General features: G+C 45.5%; 1 protein-coding gene across 1 annotated transcript in view; it reads left to right on the top strand.

The window, feature by feature from the left end:
* The window catches only part of LOC140917568 (exocyst complex component 1), a 60504-nt gene that overhangs the window by 28814 nt on the left and 15998 nt on the right, over positions 1-15692 (top strand). Inside the window, exons 9-10 of the mRNA XM_073360683.1 lie at positions 2085-2234; positions 4007-4100. Coding sequence (XP_073216784.1) covers positions 2085-2234; positions 4007-4100 — 244 coding nt within the window. The remainder of the gene's footprint in view (positions 1-2084; positions 2235-4006; positions 4101-15692) is intronic.

Raw genomic sequence — 15692 nt, 5'->3', positions numbered from 1 at the left:
TGAATGCTTCGGAGAAAGTATGTCTTTAAGTCTCCAATTACTTGCACCTTCATTTGAAGTGTGAGACTCCTGCTGTTGCTAGATTAAAAAATAAGCAGAAATCTCCTGTTTTGGCAGGGGCAGGGAAAGGAAAACAACACCTTTCTCGCTTTCTTTATATATGAAGAGGGGGGAGCACAAACCCAAATCCCTTCAAAAAGTCACCTTAAAACATCTACATTAGATTCGGGAGGGGATCTACTCGGCTGGGACTGGACAAAGCAGAGGTTTGTAAAGGAGAAGGGGTCAGTTCCAGGAGAGCATAGACATTCCGTTCAGGGCTTTCTCTCTGGAGTGGGACTCAAATTCCATTCCTAAGAGCACAGAAATCTGGGTCACGTTTCCTCCTTCTCATGCCTATTGAAAGACTAAAGTAGTCCTTGCCACATCATTATTGAATATTGTTTGTCAGAAACAGACTTGGGTCCTGATTCTGGTCTCACGCAGCTGTGACCATATTGAGATGAGACTCCATCAGGCCCATGCCTGGATACTATTGTCTGCAGAGAGTGGATTCTAAGTACTCTACTGCAGCGGCTCTCAACTTTTCCAGACTACCATATCCCTTTCAGGAGTCTAATTTGTCTTGCATACCCCAAGTTTCACCTCACTTAAAAACCACTTGCTTACAAAATCTGACACAAAAATGTCACAGCATATTATTACTGAAAATTTTCTCCCTTTCTCATTTTCACTATATAATTATAAAATAAATTAAGAATATAAATATGGTACTTACATTTCAGTGTATAATATACAGAAGCAGTATAAACAAGTCACTGTCTGTATGAAATTTTAGTGTGTACTGACTTTGCTAGTGCTTTTTATGTAGCCTGTTGTAGGCAAACATCTAGGTGAGTTGATGTAACCCTGGAAGAGCTCTGTGTACTCCCAGGGGTGCACGTATCCTTGGTTGAGAACCACTGCTCTACTGTGCTGTTGGAAATAGCTGTGTTAACTATGGCTCACTGCGAAATGGCCCATATCTAGTTTTCTAGATTCTGAGTGTGACTAATCACACACATAACGCAAGGATTTATGCTTGGAGTCAATACTAAGGGTTATTTTATTGAATGATGTCTTGCTTTGCCAACGCCCTGTTTTCTCCCCTCCCTTTTAAACTTCCCTTTGGAAATGGTGAGGGCCAGAGATTGTAATTGCCCTTCAACTTCTCCTCCCCCAACTTGTCTCCCTAGCAGCCTGAGAGAATGCCTTGCAGTAGCCTGCACCATGCTATCCTGGGCCTGCAGTCAGGTCCACCTATCCAGATCCTTGTACCTGCGCAGATCTGATTGCGCAATGTGGGTCCTCATAAGTAGACGCTGAATTTAAGAGGAACAAACTTTTCTGTTTCTCCTGCTAAGATCCAGCGTCACAAATGGGGCTTCTCAGTTTAGTTTCCCACTGCAGATTGACCAGACATTCCCAGCTTATCACTTTGTTCAGCCCTGTTCCCCTACAACTGGATGCAACATAGGTCACATCTGCAGTACAGACTTCTACCGGCATAGCTACGTCGGTCAGTGGCGTGAAGAGGTGTGATCCCTCACCAACATAACTATGCCAGCAAAAGCCTCTAGTGTAGATGCAGCTATACTGGCTATACCAGAATAGCTTATTTCCTTGAGGGGTGGTGGTGATGGAATAAGCTATCCCGGGAATAGCCCAGCTTTGCACCAATAAGCTGCATCCACCCTGCTGTCATAGCATAGCTATACTGTTGAAGCAGTAAGTGTAGATACATGGCCGTAGTGGTTTTTAACATTGCTCTCCCAAGTAACTTATGGCTTCTCAAATGTTTTCAGAACCATAGGTTCTGGAAGTAGGGGCATGGCCGCGCCCCTTCTCTTAAAGCAGTTTCCATTATATTCAGGGTTTACAGCTTGGTTCAATGGCTCTCAGCACCCCCACTATACAAATTGTTCCAGCACCCCTGTTCAGAACTGGAGCTTCGCAAGCAATCCGGAAGAGATTCGTTTAAATTTGCCAAGTGCTGCATATGAATGATTTTATTGAGCTAGGCTTTGCTCTTTCTGTTGTTTCAGGGAAATGGTCAAGTTCCTACTCAAATGCAGCTGGCTAGCAAGCTAATTTCACCCACCCATGGCCCCTACCATGATGACCTGCTACCTTACACTCCACTTATGGCCTGGCTGAAGAATGCCAACCCGATCCTGTTCAATGATCTCCCAAAGGTACGGCCTCGCAGCTGAAATATCCAGTGCAACATCAGCCATGGTGGGGTAACAATAAATAATCCTACATTATTCCACTTAAGTGGGATGTTTTTAATTGGGTTGGCAATCTAAGCTGTGGTCTTTTAATATAGACATGGCCATATAGAGATTAAATGAAGAAATAACCATGAAAATATCACTTTTATTCACAACAGTATTTTATGTAAAGTCTTTTGGGCTTTGGCTTAAAGCTATGCCCTGTTTTCTGAATGAGGACACTATTCAAGAATAGCCATCGTTATCTGAATTTCCCCAGCTGAGATCAGAGCCTCATGATGCCAGGCCATGGGCACATTCATAGTAACAGACAGACAATATCTACTTAGAGACACTTGTAGCATAAGTAGACAAGACAGGCAAAGGTAGCGTTATCCCCATTTTACAGTGAACTACCCAAATTTGCATAGGCATCTATGTTAGAGCCAGAGACTGAACCCAGATCGGAGTTCCAGCCCTGCAGCATAGCAATCATCAGAGTGGGATAAAAGAATGCCCGATGAGGTTTAATCCCTGAGAGTATCAAACACACAAGGGCCCCTCAGTATTCAATGAAGGCCAGTATCTACATCTGATCAGAAAGACAGCACCCGCTCAGACCATGCTGGGGCATTCCTCCATTGCTCAGACTAAAAGAACAGTAGCACCTGCTAAATCACCAGCACAGCTCCCTGCTGCTCCCCTTTAGAGCAGTGATCCTCAGACTGAGGCTTGGGAGCCCCAAGTGGCTCTTCAATGTGTCTCCTGCGGCTCTTTGCAGCACATGGTATTAAAACACTGCGTGATTTCATTATTAACCAATCAGGATGCTTTTACTGTGTTATCAACCAGTTATAGAATGCTTGGTCAGTCATTTTGCTGTGAGAAGCATATATATAGGAATGAGTTTATTTTATTTATATTAAATGAAAGCAATGAATTCACACTACAGTGGTTCTTTTGGGCAATGTTGATCGTTGACTTGGCTCCTGATTCACTGAGGTCTGAGTATCACTGCTTTCGAGGTTTCCCATCGAAGTACTGTCTGTCTCTGAGGCTACATAGCTTGTGAAAGCCAAGTGTGCAATTGGAAGGCAGATAGTCCTTCAGTGACAAGTGTGCTGCTTACCGTGGGACTGTCATGTTTGCCGAAAACAAGAGCCGGGAAGGATGCTTGAAGCTGTGCTTTCATGTTTAGGGGTAGAGCCACTGTTCCCTCTAAGCTGTGCGCGCGCACACAGATCCTAAACCCCGCACACACGGCAAAACATCGTGCACACAAAAATTTGCCCAGAAGCCCAACAATTTGCACAGAAGAAATTTTTTGCACACACAGCCTGTCAAAAATTAGAGGGGACATTGTAGCTCACCCTCATGGAAGACAAAGTCCAAGCCGATGCTATTGTCCACGGCACAGTGTGCTTGCTGTGGCATAGTCTGGGTGCCGGAGTCTTTGCGATTCAACAACCCTGCTCGCTGAAGCTAGCGAACGGCACGACTTTAGAACGGGCTTCAGTGCTGAGCAGCTGGGTTCTTCCCTTCCCAGGTTTTTATGAGCAGTTCCACAGCTCTCCCAAAGGCCTGCTCCAAAACCCATCGAGGTCCACAGGAATGTTTCCGCTGACTTCAGTAGGCTTTGTGTCAGGCACAGTGTAGAGACTGCTGAGAATGGCTCGCTAGTGATTGAGATGGGGAGCTGCACAGAGTCAGGAGAGAGACCCACTGGCATTTCCACCCATTCCTTCCTCTTCCAGGTCTATGCCTGGAATCTTAGCAGACTCTACAAGAGGGAAATCAAAGCTTTTTTCGAGCTGGCCAGAATGCTGTTGCTGGGAAAAACAAAGGAATGTAAGTGATTCAGTGCTGCGGGATGATGATTGATTTGTAAGTGGGATTCACAGAGGAATTGTATCCCCGCTCCCTTCCCCAAACTATCAGTTCCTTGAGTGGGTTTTCCCCTCTCGTCTGTGGGCCAAGTCCTCAGCTTGTGCAAACTGGCAAAGCTCCATTGCTTGTAGAGGAGTTATGCTGATTTACACCAGGTGGGCATTGTATCACCATTTGCTGCAGGTTTTATTCAGTACTGCTTAGTCACTTCTGAGCTTTTGGGTCTTTGTGGCTTCCCCTCAAGGAATTCACGGATAAATCTCTGCTGTGGGGAGGCATAGGCATTTCTGCAGGCATCAGAGAGCCGGAGATGCAATGCTGCCTGTTTGTATGGTAGTGCAGGTGAAGCCCAGAAACATTCTGTGATACTGGTTTTTCCCTGAAGTGTGCTAACGTTTGCCAACCCTGCAAACACAAATGTATGCATAACTTTACTTAGGTGAACAGTGCATTGACTTTAATACACAGCTGATCAAAAAACTACAGCGTCCATAAGGCATGGGAGAGCTCAGGCAGATGCAGAGATCAATATCAAAATGACTCCAAAACAAAGTGTTTCATTTAGATTTTCCCCAACAGAAAAGAGGGGGAAAAAAATCCAAGTTCACAATGTGTGGGGAGGAGTGGAAAGGAGCGTTGGGTGAAACCAAGAGTGTTGTGTCATAAATTGCTCCCTGCAATGGGAGGAAGTTGTTTGCACAGTGCTTCATATCGGTCTGATAGTTTCATGCTAAGCCATGCTGTTTCCCATTGCTGTCAGGGGCATGGATAGTAAGTAGTAATCTGCTGCGATGGAGCTAAAGTGGAATGAAAGGCACTTTCCATGGGTGTCAGATCTGTTGGTCTACATATATTTTACAAAATGCATGGAGGCATTAGGAAAAAACATTTCTCCCACAGCATGGTCTGAGGGTGGAGGAATAATTCGTTCCCGAGCCCCACTCCAGGTCCTTTGCACTGTTCTCACAATGATGGGCCAAAAAGCAGCCCCTCTATGGCTGGCAAAGAGCCGGTGTGGCCCCTTTCCAGCCTGCAGCCCCTGCTGTACAGGGAATTCCCCCAGGGGAAAAGTTAGGCATGGCTGGAATGCCCTGCATCCCAGCAATCCCTAAAGACCATAGCCAGTGGGGCTGGGAATGCTCTAAATTACACCAGGAGGTAAACTGGATCTAGGATCAGGTCACCGCAGTAGTTTTAAACTCCTCAGCTGTTCCTAGGGTCCTCTCCATTAACATCACTGATATGGGCCATGGGTAGGTGCTCGTCTTCCCAGTCATCATTTCCTCTCTGTCCCGTGGTCTGTGATGGTGTCTGTAGGGGCCAAACGGCAATAAGGACTGTCTAGTTATGTAAGAGCACGCTACCGAACGTGTGAACCAGCACTTCCTCCTTGATTTTCTCCATCTCTTGAGGGTTAGTGTTTACTGTAAAATATTCCACCTGTGTCCTTTTGCTCCTGATTAGTCAGTGTTGTATTCTTTGGATAGGATCATTAGTGTAGTCATGCTCTGGTGTGGCCGTCATCACCCAGAGACAAAGGGATAGAACAGTGGCTAAAACCACCAACACAATGGCTCTGCTAGTGGAACTCCCGCTGGATCAGCCTGCTGGACATCAGCCTACCCACGTATACCTTTGCTGGTCTCCTGTGGTGTGAAATCCCCACCTCCGGCTCCCTTGGGTGGGCAAATATCCCTTCTGAATGCAGGTGTGCTCCTGCTTTCCTCTCTATACATCCTTGGTTCCTGAGTCACGTTGGGGTTTTGGTTTTCTTCCCCAAAGCATCACTTCCAACTAATCCCCACTTTCCTTCTGCTGCAGTCACCGTCTCCTTTCCATATTTCCATTCCCTTTAAACAGCATCCATTTGACACTGGACTCATTTGGGAAGACTTGGCAGAACTACATTGTTCTTGGCTTTGTTAGATCAGTCCCACCCTCTTGATTCCCTGCCACAAGTCCCAGCTGCAGGCAGCAACCCTCTACCCTGTCTTCCAAATCTGCGTCCATGGCACCTTCAGTCTACAAAACGTAACTGCCTGCACCTTGCCAGGTCTGTCTTGAATTGCAGGAATCTTTCCAGGCATTTCTTAGCAACACATGGCTTCAGTTATTTCACCTGCCATGGCTGCATCAGATTGGTTCCCCAAAGCTGAATGAATTCTTCCCACTTTATGCTCAGCTGAATAACCGTGTTTTGATCCCAAAGGCTTTGGCAAAGTGATTATGAAAAGCACTTGCGTGCGCAAATGCAGACAAGGTGGCTCACCCATGCAGCCTGTGTCTCAGAGCCTCCTCTCTCCTTGTGGTTACTGTTCTCTGTTAGCTCACAAGCTCCTCAGTGGCTCTCCTTCTCCTCCCATTGCTGGAGAGCTGTCCTCCTTATTCCACTGCACACCAGCGACTTGTCTCCTGTCGGGAGATCCTCACCCCTCTCCAATCCCAGAGCAGTGCATGGTGCACCACAGCCTCATAACCAGCAGAGGGCGGATTCTGGCACAGGCCCTGTGGAAGACTGCTGTAAGGCTGCTTTCCTCGGACACTCTCTCCAGTCCCACCTTAGAGGGGGTGTCCAGGGTGCAGCTGCATCATGCAACACACAGGAGATTCTGGGCAGCTCTTTGACCCATAGGGCACCCTAGGGGAGTTGCTGTAAATTAGCCCCCAAGGACTGTCTAAATTATTCCAGGAGTCTGCAGCCCCTGGAGGAACCCAGGATTAGCAAAACTCAAAGGTGGTTTAAAGCCACTTTAGCCCCCTCTCTCCCCAGACTGTAAGTTCTGTGCTGTGCCTCCTCGAGGAGCTGCACAGTATCTCACCCCAGTTCCCCATTGTCTCTTAGCATCCCCTCTCCCATGTAACGTACAAGAGGTGTACAAACTCTGCCAGATGATCTAACAAGGACCGGAGCTATTTCATGTGATCAGCAAAACTGGAAGGGGAAGTTGAGATTGTAGAGTTACTTGCTGAACTCAATATAGCTGTTTAAATTCATTTTTCGGGTTACATCAGTACAGCGTGTTAGGCCTTATAGAATGAGGACTTTAACAATCTGACTAGAATTAATGTTTATAAATAGTCCAGTGTTGTTAGAGCACACTAGAGCACTGCCTTGCTGAATATACCCAGGTGAAAGGCACTGCCGAAATAGCTAAGATACACCCAGGCCAGATCCTGTAATGGGACCCCATGCAGACATAAGGGGCCATACAGATGAGGATCTTTCTATAGAATGGGGTCTATGGAATCATGAAGAGTAGCATTGTAAATGTACATGTAGAGCCACTTTGAAAAAAAAGTATGTGTCATAAAAGAGATTTTTTTGAATTTTTTTGTTTTATGATAGAAAATTTTTGTATTGGTTTATTTTGTTAGGAGGAGGAGGACGACATTCCCCATTTCTTATTTTTAATGTTTAACGAGGGGGAGTAAAAAAGGAAGCAGAAGTCCTTCTCTCCCTTCCCCCTGGCTTCCAGTTTTAACCCCCCCCCCCCCCCATTTTTGGGAATGAAGGAGTAAGAAGGAGTGGTGAAATGAAATTTGTTCAGGTGTTTTGTTCCAGAACAGTGTTGAAAAGTGAAAACATTTCAATCACTGTGAAATGTTCCTGTGAAAAAGTGTCATTGCCCTGGAAAAACCATTTTTCAATGAAAAAGCTGTCAAAAAATTTCAACCAAGTCTATTTACATGAAACATTATGGGGGGAGGGAGGTGGTGGTGCTCCCCAACAGGACCAAGAATTGAGAGACACCTCACCCCTACCTGCCATTAGCATGAAGGCATGTTTGCCATGGATCAGCTCCCTGAAACCACCAGCCTATGGCAGCACAAGCGCTGCCTTCCAGGCCCCTGCAGACCTTGCTCTCTGAGTACAGCTTAGGGGTGGTGGGTGCACACCAACCCAAAGTATTCCGAGTGTTCCCTGCGCCATCCAGGACCTTAATCACTGAACAAACAGACTTATCAGGCTGGCTATTCCTAAAGGAACAGTACCCACCAGCTTGTAAGATTCAACGCAGAACCAGCACTTAAATGTATTTATAGTGAAAACAAGAACAAGTTTATCAAAGTAACAGAAAGTAAGAATATTGAAAAGGAGCACTTACATGTAAAACAAAATTATAAACACACTTTCCAGAGACTAAATTTAACTAGCAGGTTAACCTCCTGGCTAAAGAAGTTTTATCTCACCCAATGTTCTCGTTAGCATTTTTTTCAAGCAAATCTGGTTGAGACCCCACTTTCATGAATGCAGAGGTGCTGTCCTTTTTCTTCCTCAGTGAAGGGGGCCAGGCTGTCTTCTTTGTCTTCTAGAAATACACCCAGAGTTTGTCATCTTTACCTATGGACAGGTTAATGTCCCATCTCCCCATGGCTTGTTTGTTCCTGTATCTTCCTTTCCTGTTGATTTCACATCTGTTTCTTTACATACGAAGTCAAATGTTAATAGGCATCCATTTTGTGTTAACTTACAATTCTTAATTTACTTTCCGGACAGAGAGAGAAATGTTTCTTGACTCCTGTCTGCAGGAACCGGTCTAAGGCATATCTGGTGACCTGCTTTTCAATTACATGCTTAAGAACATAATTTTCTGGAACAGATACATAACTCCTTACCTGTACCTGTACATACTTTTCACAATGATATTGATGACTAGTGAGACACCGGCTTTCAACTGAGACCTCATATGACACTCTTTGGTGAGCCAGCATGTACAATCCAGAATCAGGAGAGTCCTGTAACCCATCTGCACCCCCTTGTCAGTTGGTATTAAGGGGTTCTTGGGTCACAGGGTGAGCGTGCCAGACAGTGAACAGAAGCACCTGCCCACAACTGCTGGCAGATATCTAATGAGAGACAGGATAGAGGTATATAAAATAACGAACAGTATAGAGAAAGTCAGACACTCCTATTTACCCTCTCTCATAATACAAGAGCAAGGTGACATTCAATACAAATTGAAAGGCTACACATTTAGAAATCAGAACAGGAAGTCCATTTCAGACAATATGCAGTTATCTGTGGATCTCATTGCCTCAAGACATTATGGAGGCCAAGAAGTAAGCAGGGTTCAAGAAAGGCAGTGCTACTTATATGCAATATCTATAGTTACACTAGGAAGGATAAAAATTCATAGGGATTGTAGCAGGGATGCCCCTTCCTGGGGTGCCCTCCTATAGCCAGCTGCATCATGACCAGTGTGCCTGCCTCAGTTTCCCCTTCATTCACCCATAGAAAGGAATATAGTCTTTCAGTGTCCAATTCAAAGACCCACCTCTAGGCAGAGTTTATTTATGTACAGTAAGCTGCAGAACCCTCATGATAAAACCATTCTCCCCCAACCCCCAAAATACAACATGTGCAAATCACAGCAGATTTCCATGCCCTCCTCCAGGGGCATCATTTCCAGACCACCCACCCACGAGTCAGTTTGAAGTCTGTTCCCAGTTCTTTCACCCCTATTCCAGGCTTCCATTCTCCAGGCCATCCACCTGAGGGTCACCCAAGCTGCTTCTTTCCCATGACTCTGCTCACCCACGTCAGGTCTTCTGCAAGACAGCTCCCCACCGTGTTCCACTCCCCCAGTCCACTCTGCCTGTGGGTCCTACCTCTGCTCAGGAAATGTGCCTCCAGAGTCAACCCTCTTGTTTCTGGGTACAGCTTCCCACAGCCCTCCACTCAGGCCTGCAGCAAGGGGGCCTCCTAGCCTCTTCCCTCTTAAAGGGGAGTCAATGACAAGACTATAAAGGGACTCACACAGTAATGTACCCATGGGTGGAGAAAGTGTCTATCATGAAGGTTTCACACCTTCATCTGAAGCATCTGTTACTGACTACCATCAGAGATAGGCTGTTGGACTAGCTGTACTGTTGGTTTGATCTGGTGTGATATTCTTTTCAGAGTAGCAGCCGTGTTAGTCTGTATTTGCAAAAAGAAAAGGAGTACTTGTGGCACCTTAGAGACTAACCAATTTATTTGAGCATAAGCTTTCGTAAGCTACAGCTCACTTCATCAGATGCATAAAGTGGAAAATACAGTGAGGAGATTTATATACACACAGACCATGAAAAAATACACATTGTAAGGAAAGTGATCACTTAAGATGAGCTATTACCAGCAGGAGAGTGGGGTGGGGGGAGAGAAAACCTTTTGAAGTGATAATCAAGGTGGGCCAATTCCAGCAAATTTCCAGGAGTTAACAAGAACGTCTGAGGAACAGTGGGGAGCGAAGGGGGGGGGAAATAAACAAGGGGAAATAGTTTTACTTAGTATAATGACTCAACCACTCCCAGTCTCTATTCAAGCCTAAGTTAATTGTATCCAATTTGCAAATTAATTCCAATTCAGCAGTCTCTCAGAGTCTGTTTTCGACTTTTTTTTGTTGAAGAATAGTCACTTTTAGATCAGAAATTGAGTGACCAGAGAGATTGAAGTGTTCTCCGACTGGTTTATGAATGTTATAATTCTTGACATCTGATTTGTGTCCATTTATTCTTTTACGTAGAGACTGTCCAGTTTGACCAATGTACATGGCAGAGCGGCATTGCTGGCACATGATGGCATATATCACATTGGTAGATGTGCAGGTGAACGAGCCTCTGATAGTGTGGCTGATGTGAGTAGGCCCTATGATGGTGTCCCCTGAATAGATATGTGGGCACAGCTGGCAACAGGCTTTGTTGCAAGGATAGGTTCCTGGGTTAGTGGTTCTGTTATGTTGTGTGTGGTTACTGGTGAGTATTTGCTTCAGGTTGGGGGGCTGTCTGTAGGCAAGGACTGGCCTGTCTCCCAAGATTTGAGAGAGTGATGGGTCGTCCTTCAGGATAGGTTGTAGATCCTTGATGATGCTTTGGAGAGGTTTTAGTTGGGGGCTGAAGGTGATGGCTAGTGGCGTTCTGTTATTTTTTTTGTTGGGCCTGTCCTGTAGTAGGTGACTTCTGGGTACTCTTCTGGCTCTGTCAATCTATTTCTTCACTTCAGCAGGTGGGTACTGTAGTTGTAAGAATGCTTGATAGAGATCTTTTAAGTGTTTGTCTCTGTCTGAGGGGTTGTAGCAAATGCGGTTGTATCGTAGACCTTGGCTGTAGACAATGGATCGTGTGGTGTGGTCTGGGTGAAAGCTGGAGGCATGTAGGTAGGAATAGCGGTCAGTAGGTTTCCGGTATAGGGTGGTGCTTATGTGACCATCGTTTATTAGCACTGTAGTGTCCAGGAAGTGGATCTCTTGTGTGGACTGGTCCAGGCTGAGGTTGATGGTGGGATGGAAATTGTTGAAATCATGGTGGAATTCCTCAAGGGCTTCTTTTCCATGGGTCCAGATGATGAAGATGTCATCAATATAGCGCAAGTAGAGTAGGGGCATTAGGGGACGAGAGCTGAGGAAGCATTGTTCTAAGTCAGCCATAAAAATGTTGGCATACTGTGGGGCCATGCGGGTACCCATAGCAGTGCCGCTGATTTGAAGGTATACATTGTCCCCAAATGTGAAATAGTTATGGGTGAGGACAAAGTCACAAAGTTCAGCCACCAGGTTTGCCGTGACATTATCAAGGATAGTGTTCCTGATGGCTTGTAGTCCATCTGTGTGTGGAATGTTGGTGTAGAGGGCTTCTGCATCCATAGTGGCCAGGATGGTGTTTTCAGGAAGATCACCGATGGATTGTAGTTTCCTCAGGAAGTCATCTTGTGTTCCTTAGGGATTAGCATTGCCACGAGCTGGGTATCTAGAAGGCACTTTTTGGTCAAAACAGACACTGATGTTTAGGTGGGAGTGAGCCATAAAATTTATTGACACAAGATTGGTGTGAGCATGGTACTGAGGATCAGCAGAGCAATCGGTGAGGTGCAGGAGTCTGTCTGGACTGGAACCACAATAATATAGCATAGCACTAGTTGGTTTCTGCTGCACTGAGGTGTGGATCGAAAGCTTTACCCAGTCTCCACACACCTGCTCTGGGAATGGGTTAGGCAAACATAACACACCCATACACAAAATAGAACGTGTGTACTCCATATGCCTCTTACCTCCCCACTGGGCCGTCTGGGCTGCTGCAGAATGTTTTTAATTGTGAAGGGAAAAACCCTCAGTGGCTGTTATCCCAATGCAGTCAGCGAAGTCGCTGTGGCTTCCAGTGCAATCCCCCTTTTACAATTCCATGTGCTATGTACAAGCCAGCCACTGGTATACTATCAGGTTTCAGAGTAGCAGCCATGTTAGTCTGTATTCGCAAAAAGAAAAGGAGTACTTGTGGCACCTTAGAGACTAACCAATTTATTTGAGCATAAGCTTTCATGAGCTACAGTTCACTTCATCGGATGACTGTATTTTCCACTGAATGCATCCGATGAAGTGAGCTGTAGCTCACAAAAGCTTATGCTCAAATAAATTGGTTAGTCTCTAAGGTGCCACAAGTACTCCTTTTCTTTTTGGTATAATATCATCATCCCAATGCCTGGAGTTACTGTACATCCAAATTGACCTATGCCACATTTGAAACCTTCATTATTTGTATTCCAGTAGCATCCACAGGCCCCCCAAGTGAAATCGGAGCCCCATTGCACTAGGGTTATGGATACACATAGTAAGAGATGGTTCTTGCCCTAAACAGACAAGGCAGACAACGGGTATCATACAAGAATGGACTCACCATTGGCATATGCCCTCATGGCTGGGCTGTCCTCATCTAGCACCTCCTGCAGAGCATTGCTCCAGTCCTGCAGGTTCTACCTCTTCTCAGGTCTCAGCCCTCTGGTCAGGTCACTTATAGCCTCACCTCTTGCAGGGTATCAACATCCCAAATCAACAGTGTCCAGCACAAAGCTAGTCACTCATAAGAGCCTTCCTCCCCTCCTAGGCTCCTCTTCAATCCCACGCTTCTAGGAACCTGCTACCCTGAAAGGCTTGTCCTCAGCCCACCATGGGCTTAAGTTTTCAGTCTCTCTGGGTTCTGGCCAACTCCCACTTCCTCTTTGGGAACACTGACCCACAGCACTGCTTCCCCTAGAGCCTTGCTCCTGTTTGAGGGCCCACCACAGGACTAGCTCCCTCTGTAACTTCCCCTAGTACCCTTTTCTCAGCAAGGAGGAACCCTAGGCCCCATCTCTTCTTTATCTCTTCCCTAAGCCTAGAGCCTCAATTCCAGTCTACCTCCAAGGCCATTTACCTGTGGGTTGGCCTTCTTTCAGACCCCCTCCAGGGATTGCTTTTACCCCTATTGCCCCCTGCAGCAGGATGCAAACTTCCTCCTGAAGCCATTTGTTACCTAGTGAGCACTCTCAGCCTTTTGTGCAAACCCTCTTTCAGCTGGGTCCCATCATTACTCAAGGCCACCTGATCCCACATCATTTAGGATCAGCTGGGAGGACAGCTGATCTTCACAGGCAGGGCTAAGCCTGGCTTCTCTTAAAGGGCCAGCCAGCCCATGATAGGCCTGGATTTCTCCCCATTTCACAGATGGATATTGTGACTGAATGCACCCCTACAGTCACACCTTGCACAGTACTGTAATCTTTGTACAAAATATGCCTTGTGAGGTAGCATTTGAAAACTAATAATTCCCTGGCCAATAATACCTTGGTAAAATGTACATAGCAACATTATATGTAAAGTTATGAATTCCCCCTGTATGATGTTAGCACATGTTCAAACCCACCTAGCCCTGGCTATGCAGAAGTTGTTAAACAACTCTGTCCTAACCAAAGAAATGTGTGTTTACCTCAATTTACATATTACATAGTAAACAGGGCGCTTGGGCACCAAGAGGGGGTAAACCTGTTAAAAACAAAGGACAAGCTAATACCTCTGGCCAGGTGTAATCAAAGTTGATTGGCAGTCACCTTAATGCAATGTATGTTCAAATAGATGGATCATAGTTTCTTAATGTTTTTTCAGTCCATCCAATACAAGCCCAGCTGAAAGCATTTCGCTAATTTACCCTTTGGGTTTTAGGTCTTTTGAAAAATCTGGCTCCAGTTGTGATTTGCCTGTGGCAGATCTGGGAATAGAAGCCCAAATCCTGGTGCACTTTTAGCCATGTGCCCCTTACCTCAGGGACCCAGTAACCACCCCTTTGTCAAGAAGCCAGGCCGCACAGCTCTCTCCATTTTGTTTATGCAAGAGTGTTCCACCAATGTCACCTGTAAGGTGGAGAGGTAATATTCTGGTCAGATCCAATTTACCTTGCTGCAGCTCGCATAATCCAGTGCAAACTTTCTAAAGCTGTTCTGTGCATCACCAAGAAGGAGCTAGATTTATCAGCTGCGATTCTGCAACCAGCCAGTCCAGGAGAGCTGGGATTCTGCTTTGGCTCACCTGAGTCACATTGTCTAAAGTATGTAGTTAAAAGGGAGAGAGAACTTGCCTCTTAGTGACTCCAATACACAGCCACAGCATTTCCTGAGGAAACTTGGCCCATTTTCTCATCCAAAGAAGAAATCCTGCAAAGAAGCGATGAACATTCTGGTAGAGAGCCATGAGAATTAGCAATGGGGACAGCAAACAGCACGAGCTGAGGTTTACCAGATGCTGTGGTCAGATTCAGTTTCCTGAAGAAAGGCAAACACACTTATTTAAATAAAAGGATTAGCAAAACCAGTCCAGAAGGCAAAGAGACCGCCATTTCCAAGCAAGTGCTTTTAATGCTGTGGGGTAATAATAGAAAGCAAAGCTTGTCTTTGCCAGCAGCACTGCAGCTATTAAAAATGGAGAGACCTGTTGGGTGAAGAGTTAGCTTTATTATTTAAGAAGTCCTTTGTGAAAAGAGACTCATTAAAAATAATAAAGGATGGTATCGGTTATGAGTAACAGCAGTGCTGTATAATCCTGGTTTTGTAATTTATATCGGTGACTTCCTTTTAGCGGTTCGCCGATCTTTTTTTCAATGGCTGTATACATGTAATAAAAAGCTAGTAATTAAAATAATAACAGGAAACAGAGACTCTGGGAAACCAATTGTGGTTACAGCAGGAGCCTTTGAGGGCTTTGTACCTGTCATGAGGCCGCAGGGAATCATTCGCAGGTGTGTAGTTCATCTTGAGGCAAGATGACCTCATTGCTAAGGCACTGGCCTGGGAATCTGTGCTCTGTTCCAGCTCCACCAGAGACCTTCATTGTGAACATGGGCAAGTCTATAGGCTGAAAGTGGCTGCTGAGTGGGGTGCACATTAGAATGCTCCAGTTGTTGTTGGAATAATTGCAGTACACATCAGTGTGGTTCAGTCTCTCCTTTCTCCAGGCATATATTGCTAAAGTCCTGTCTACACTAGGGGACATTTTTTAAAAAATCTGCTCTTGCTGGTGCAATGCTTAAAATGGCAGTGAGAACTGGCAATGTATCTACTGCAGGGCTCTTGGCATTGCTGGAACTCAGCTCATGTTAATGATGGTGTGAATTTTTAGAAAAAAAAGGCTAACTTGGCTTCCAATTCTTTGCCTGTTGTATCCATCTGCTTCTGAAGAGGGTGCATCTCATACTCCACCCTCTGTTGCTCTCTACACAGATTTACCCAGGATATCTTGGAAACGCTACAGGAGCAAAAAGGGAGAAAAAAAA

Source organism: Lepidochelys kempii, chromosome 9 (genome assembly GCF_965140285.1).
Source record: "Lepidochelys kempii isolate rLepKem1 chromosome 9, rLepKem1.hap1, whole genome shotgun sequence".
NCBI lineage: Eukaryota > Metazoa > Chordata > Testudines > Cheloniidae > Lepidochelys > Lepidochelys kempii.
The sequence above is the reverse complement of the archived record's forward strand: the minus strand, read 5'-3'. Positions and strand labels throughout refer to the sequence as shown.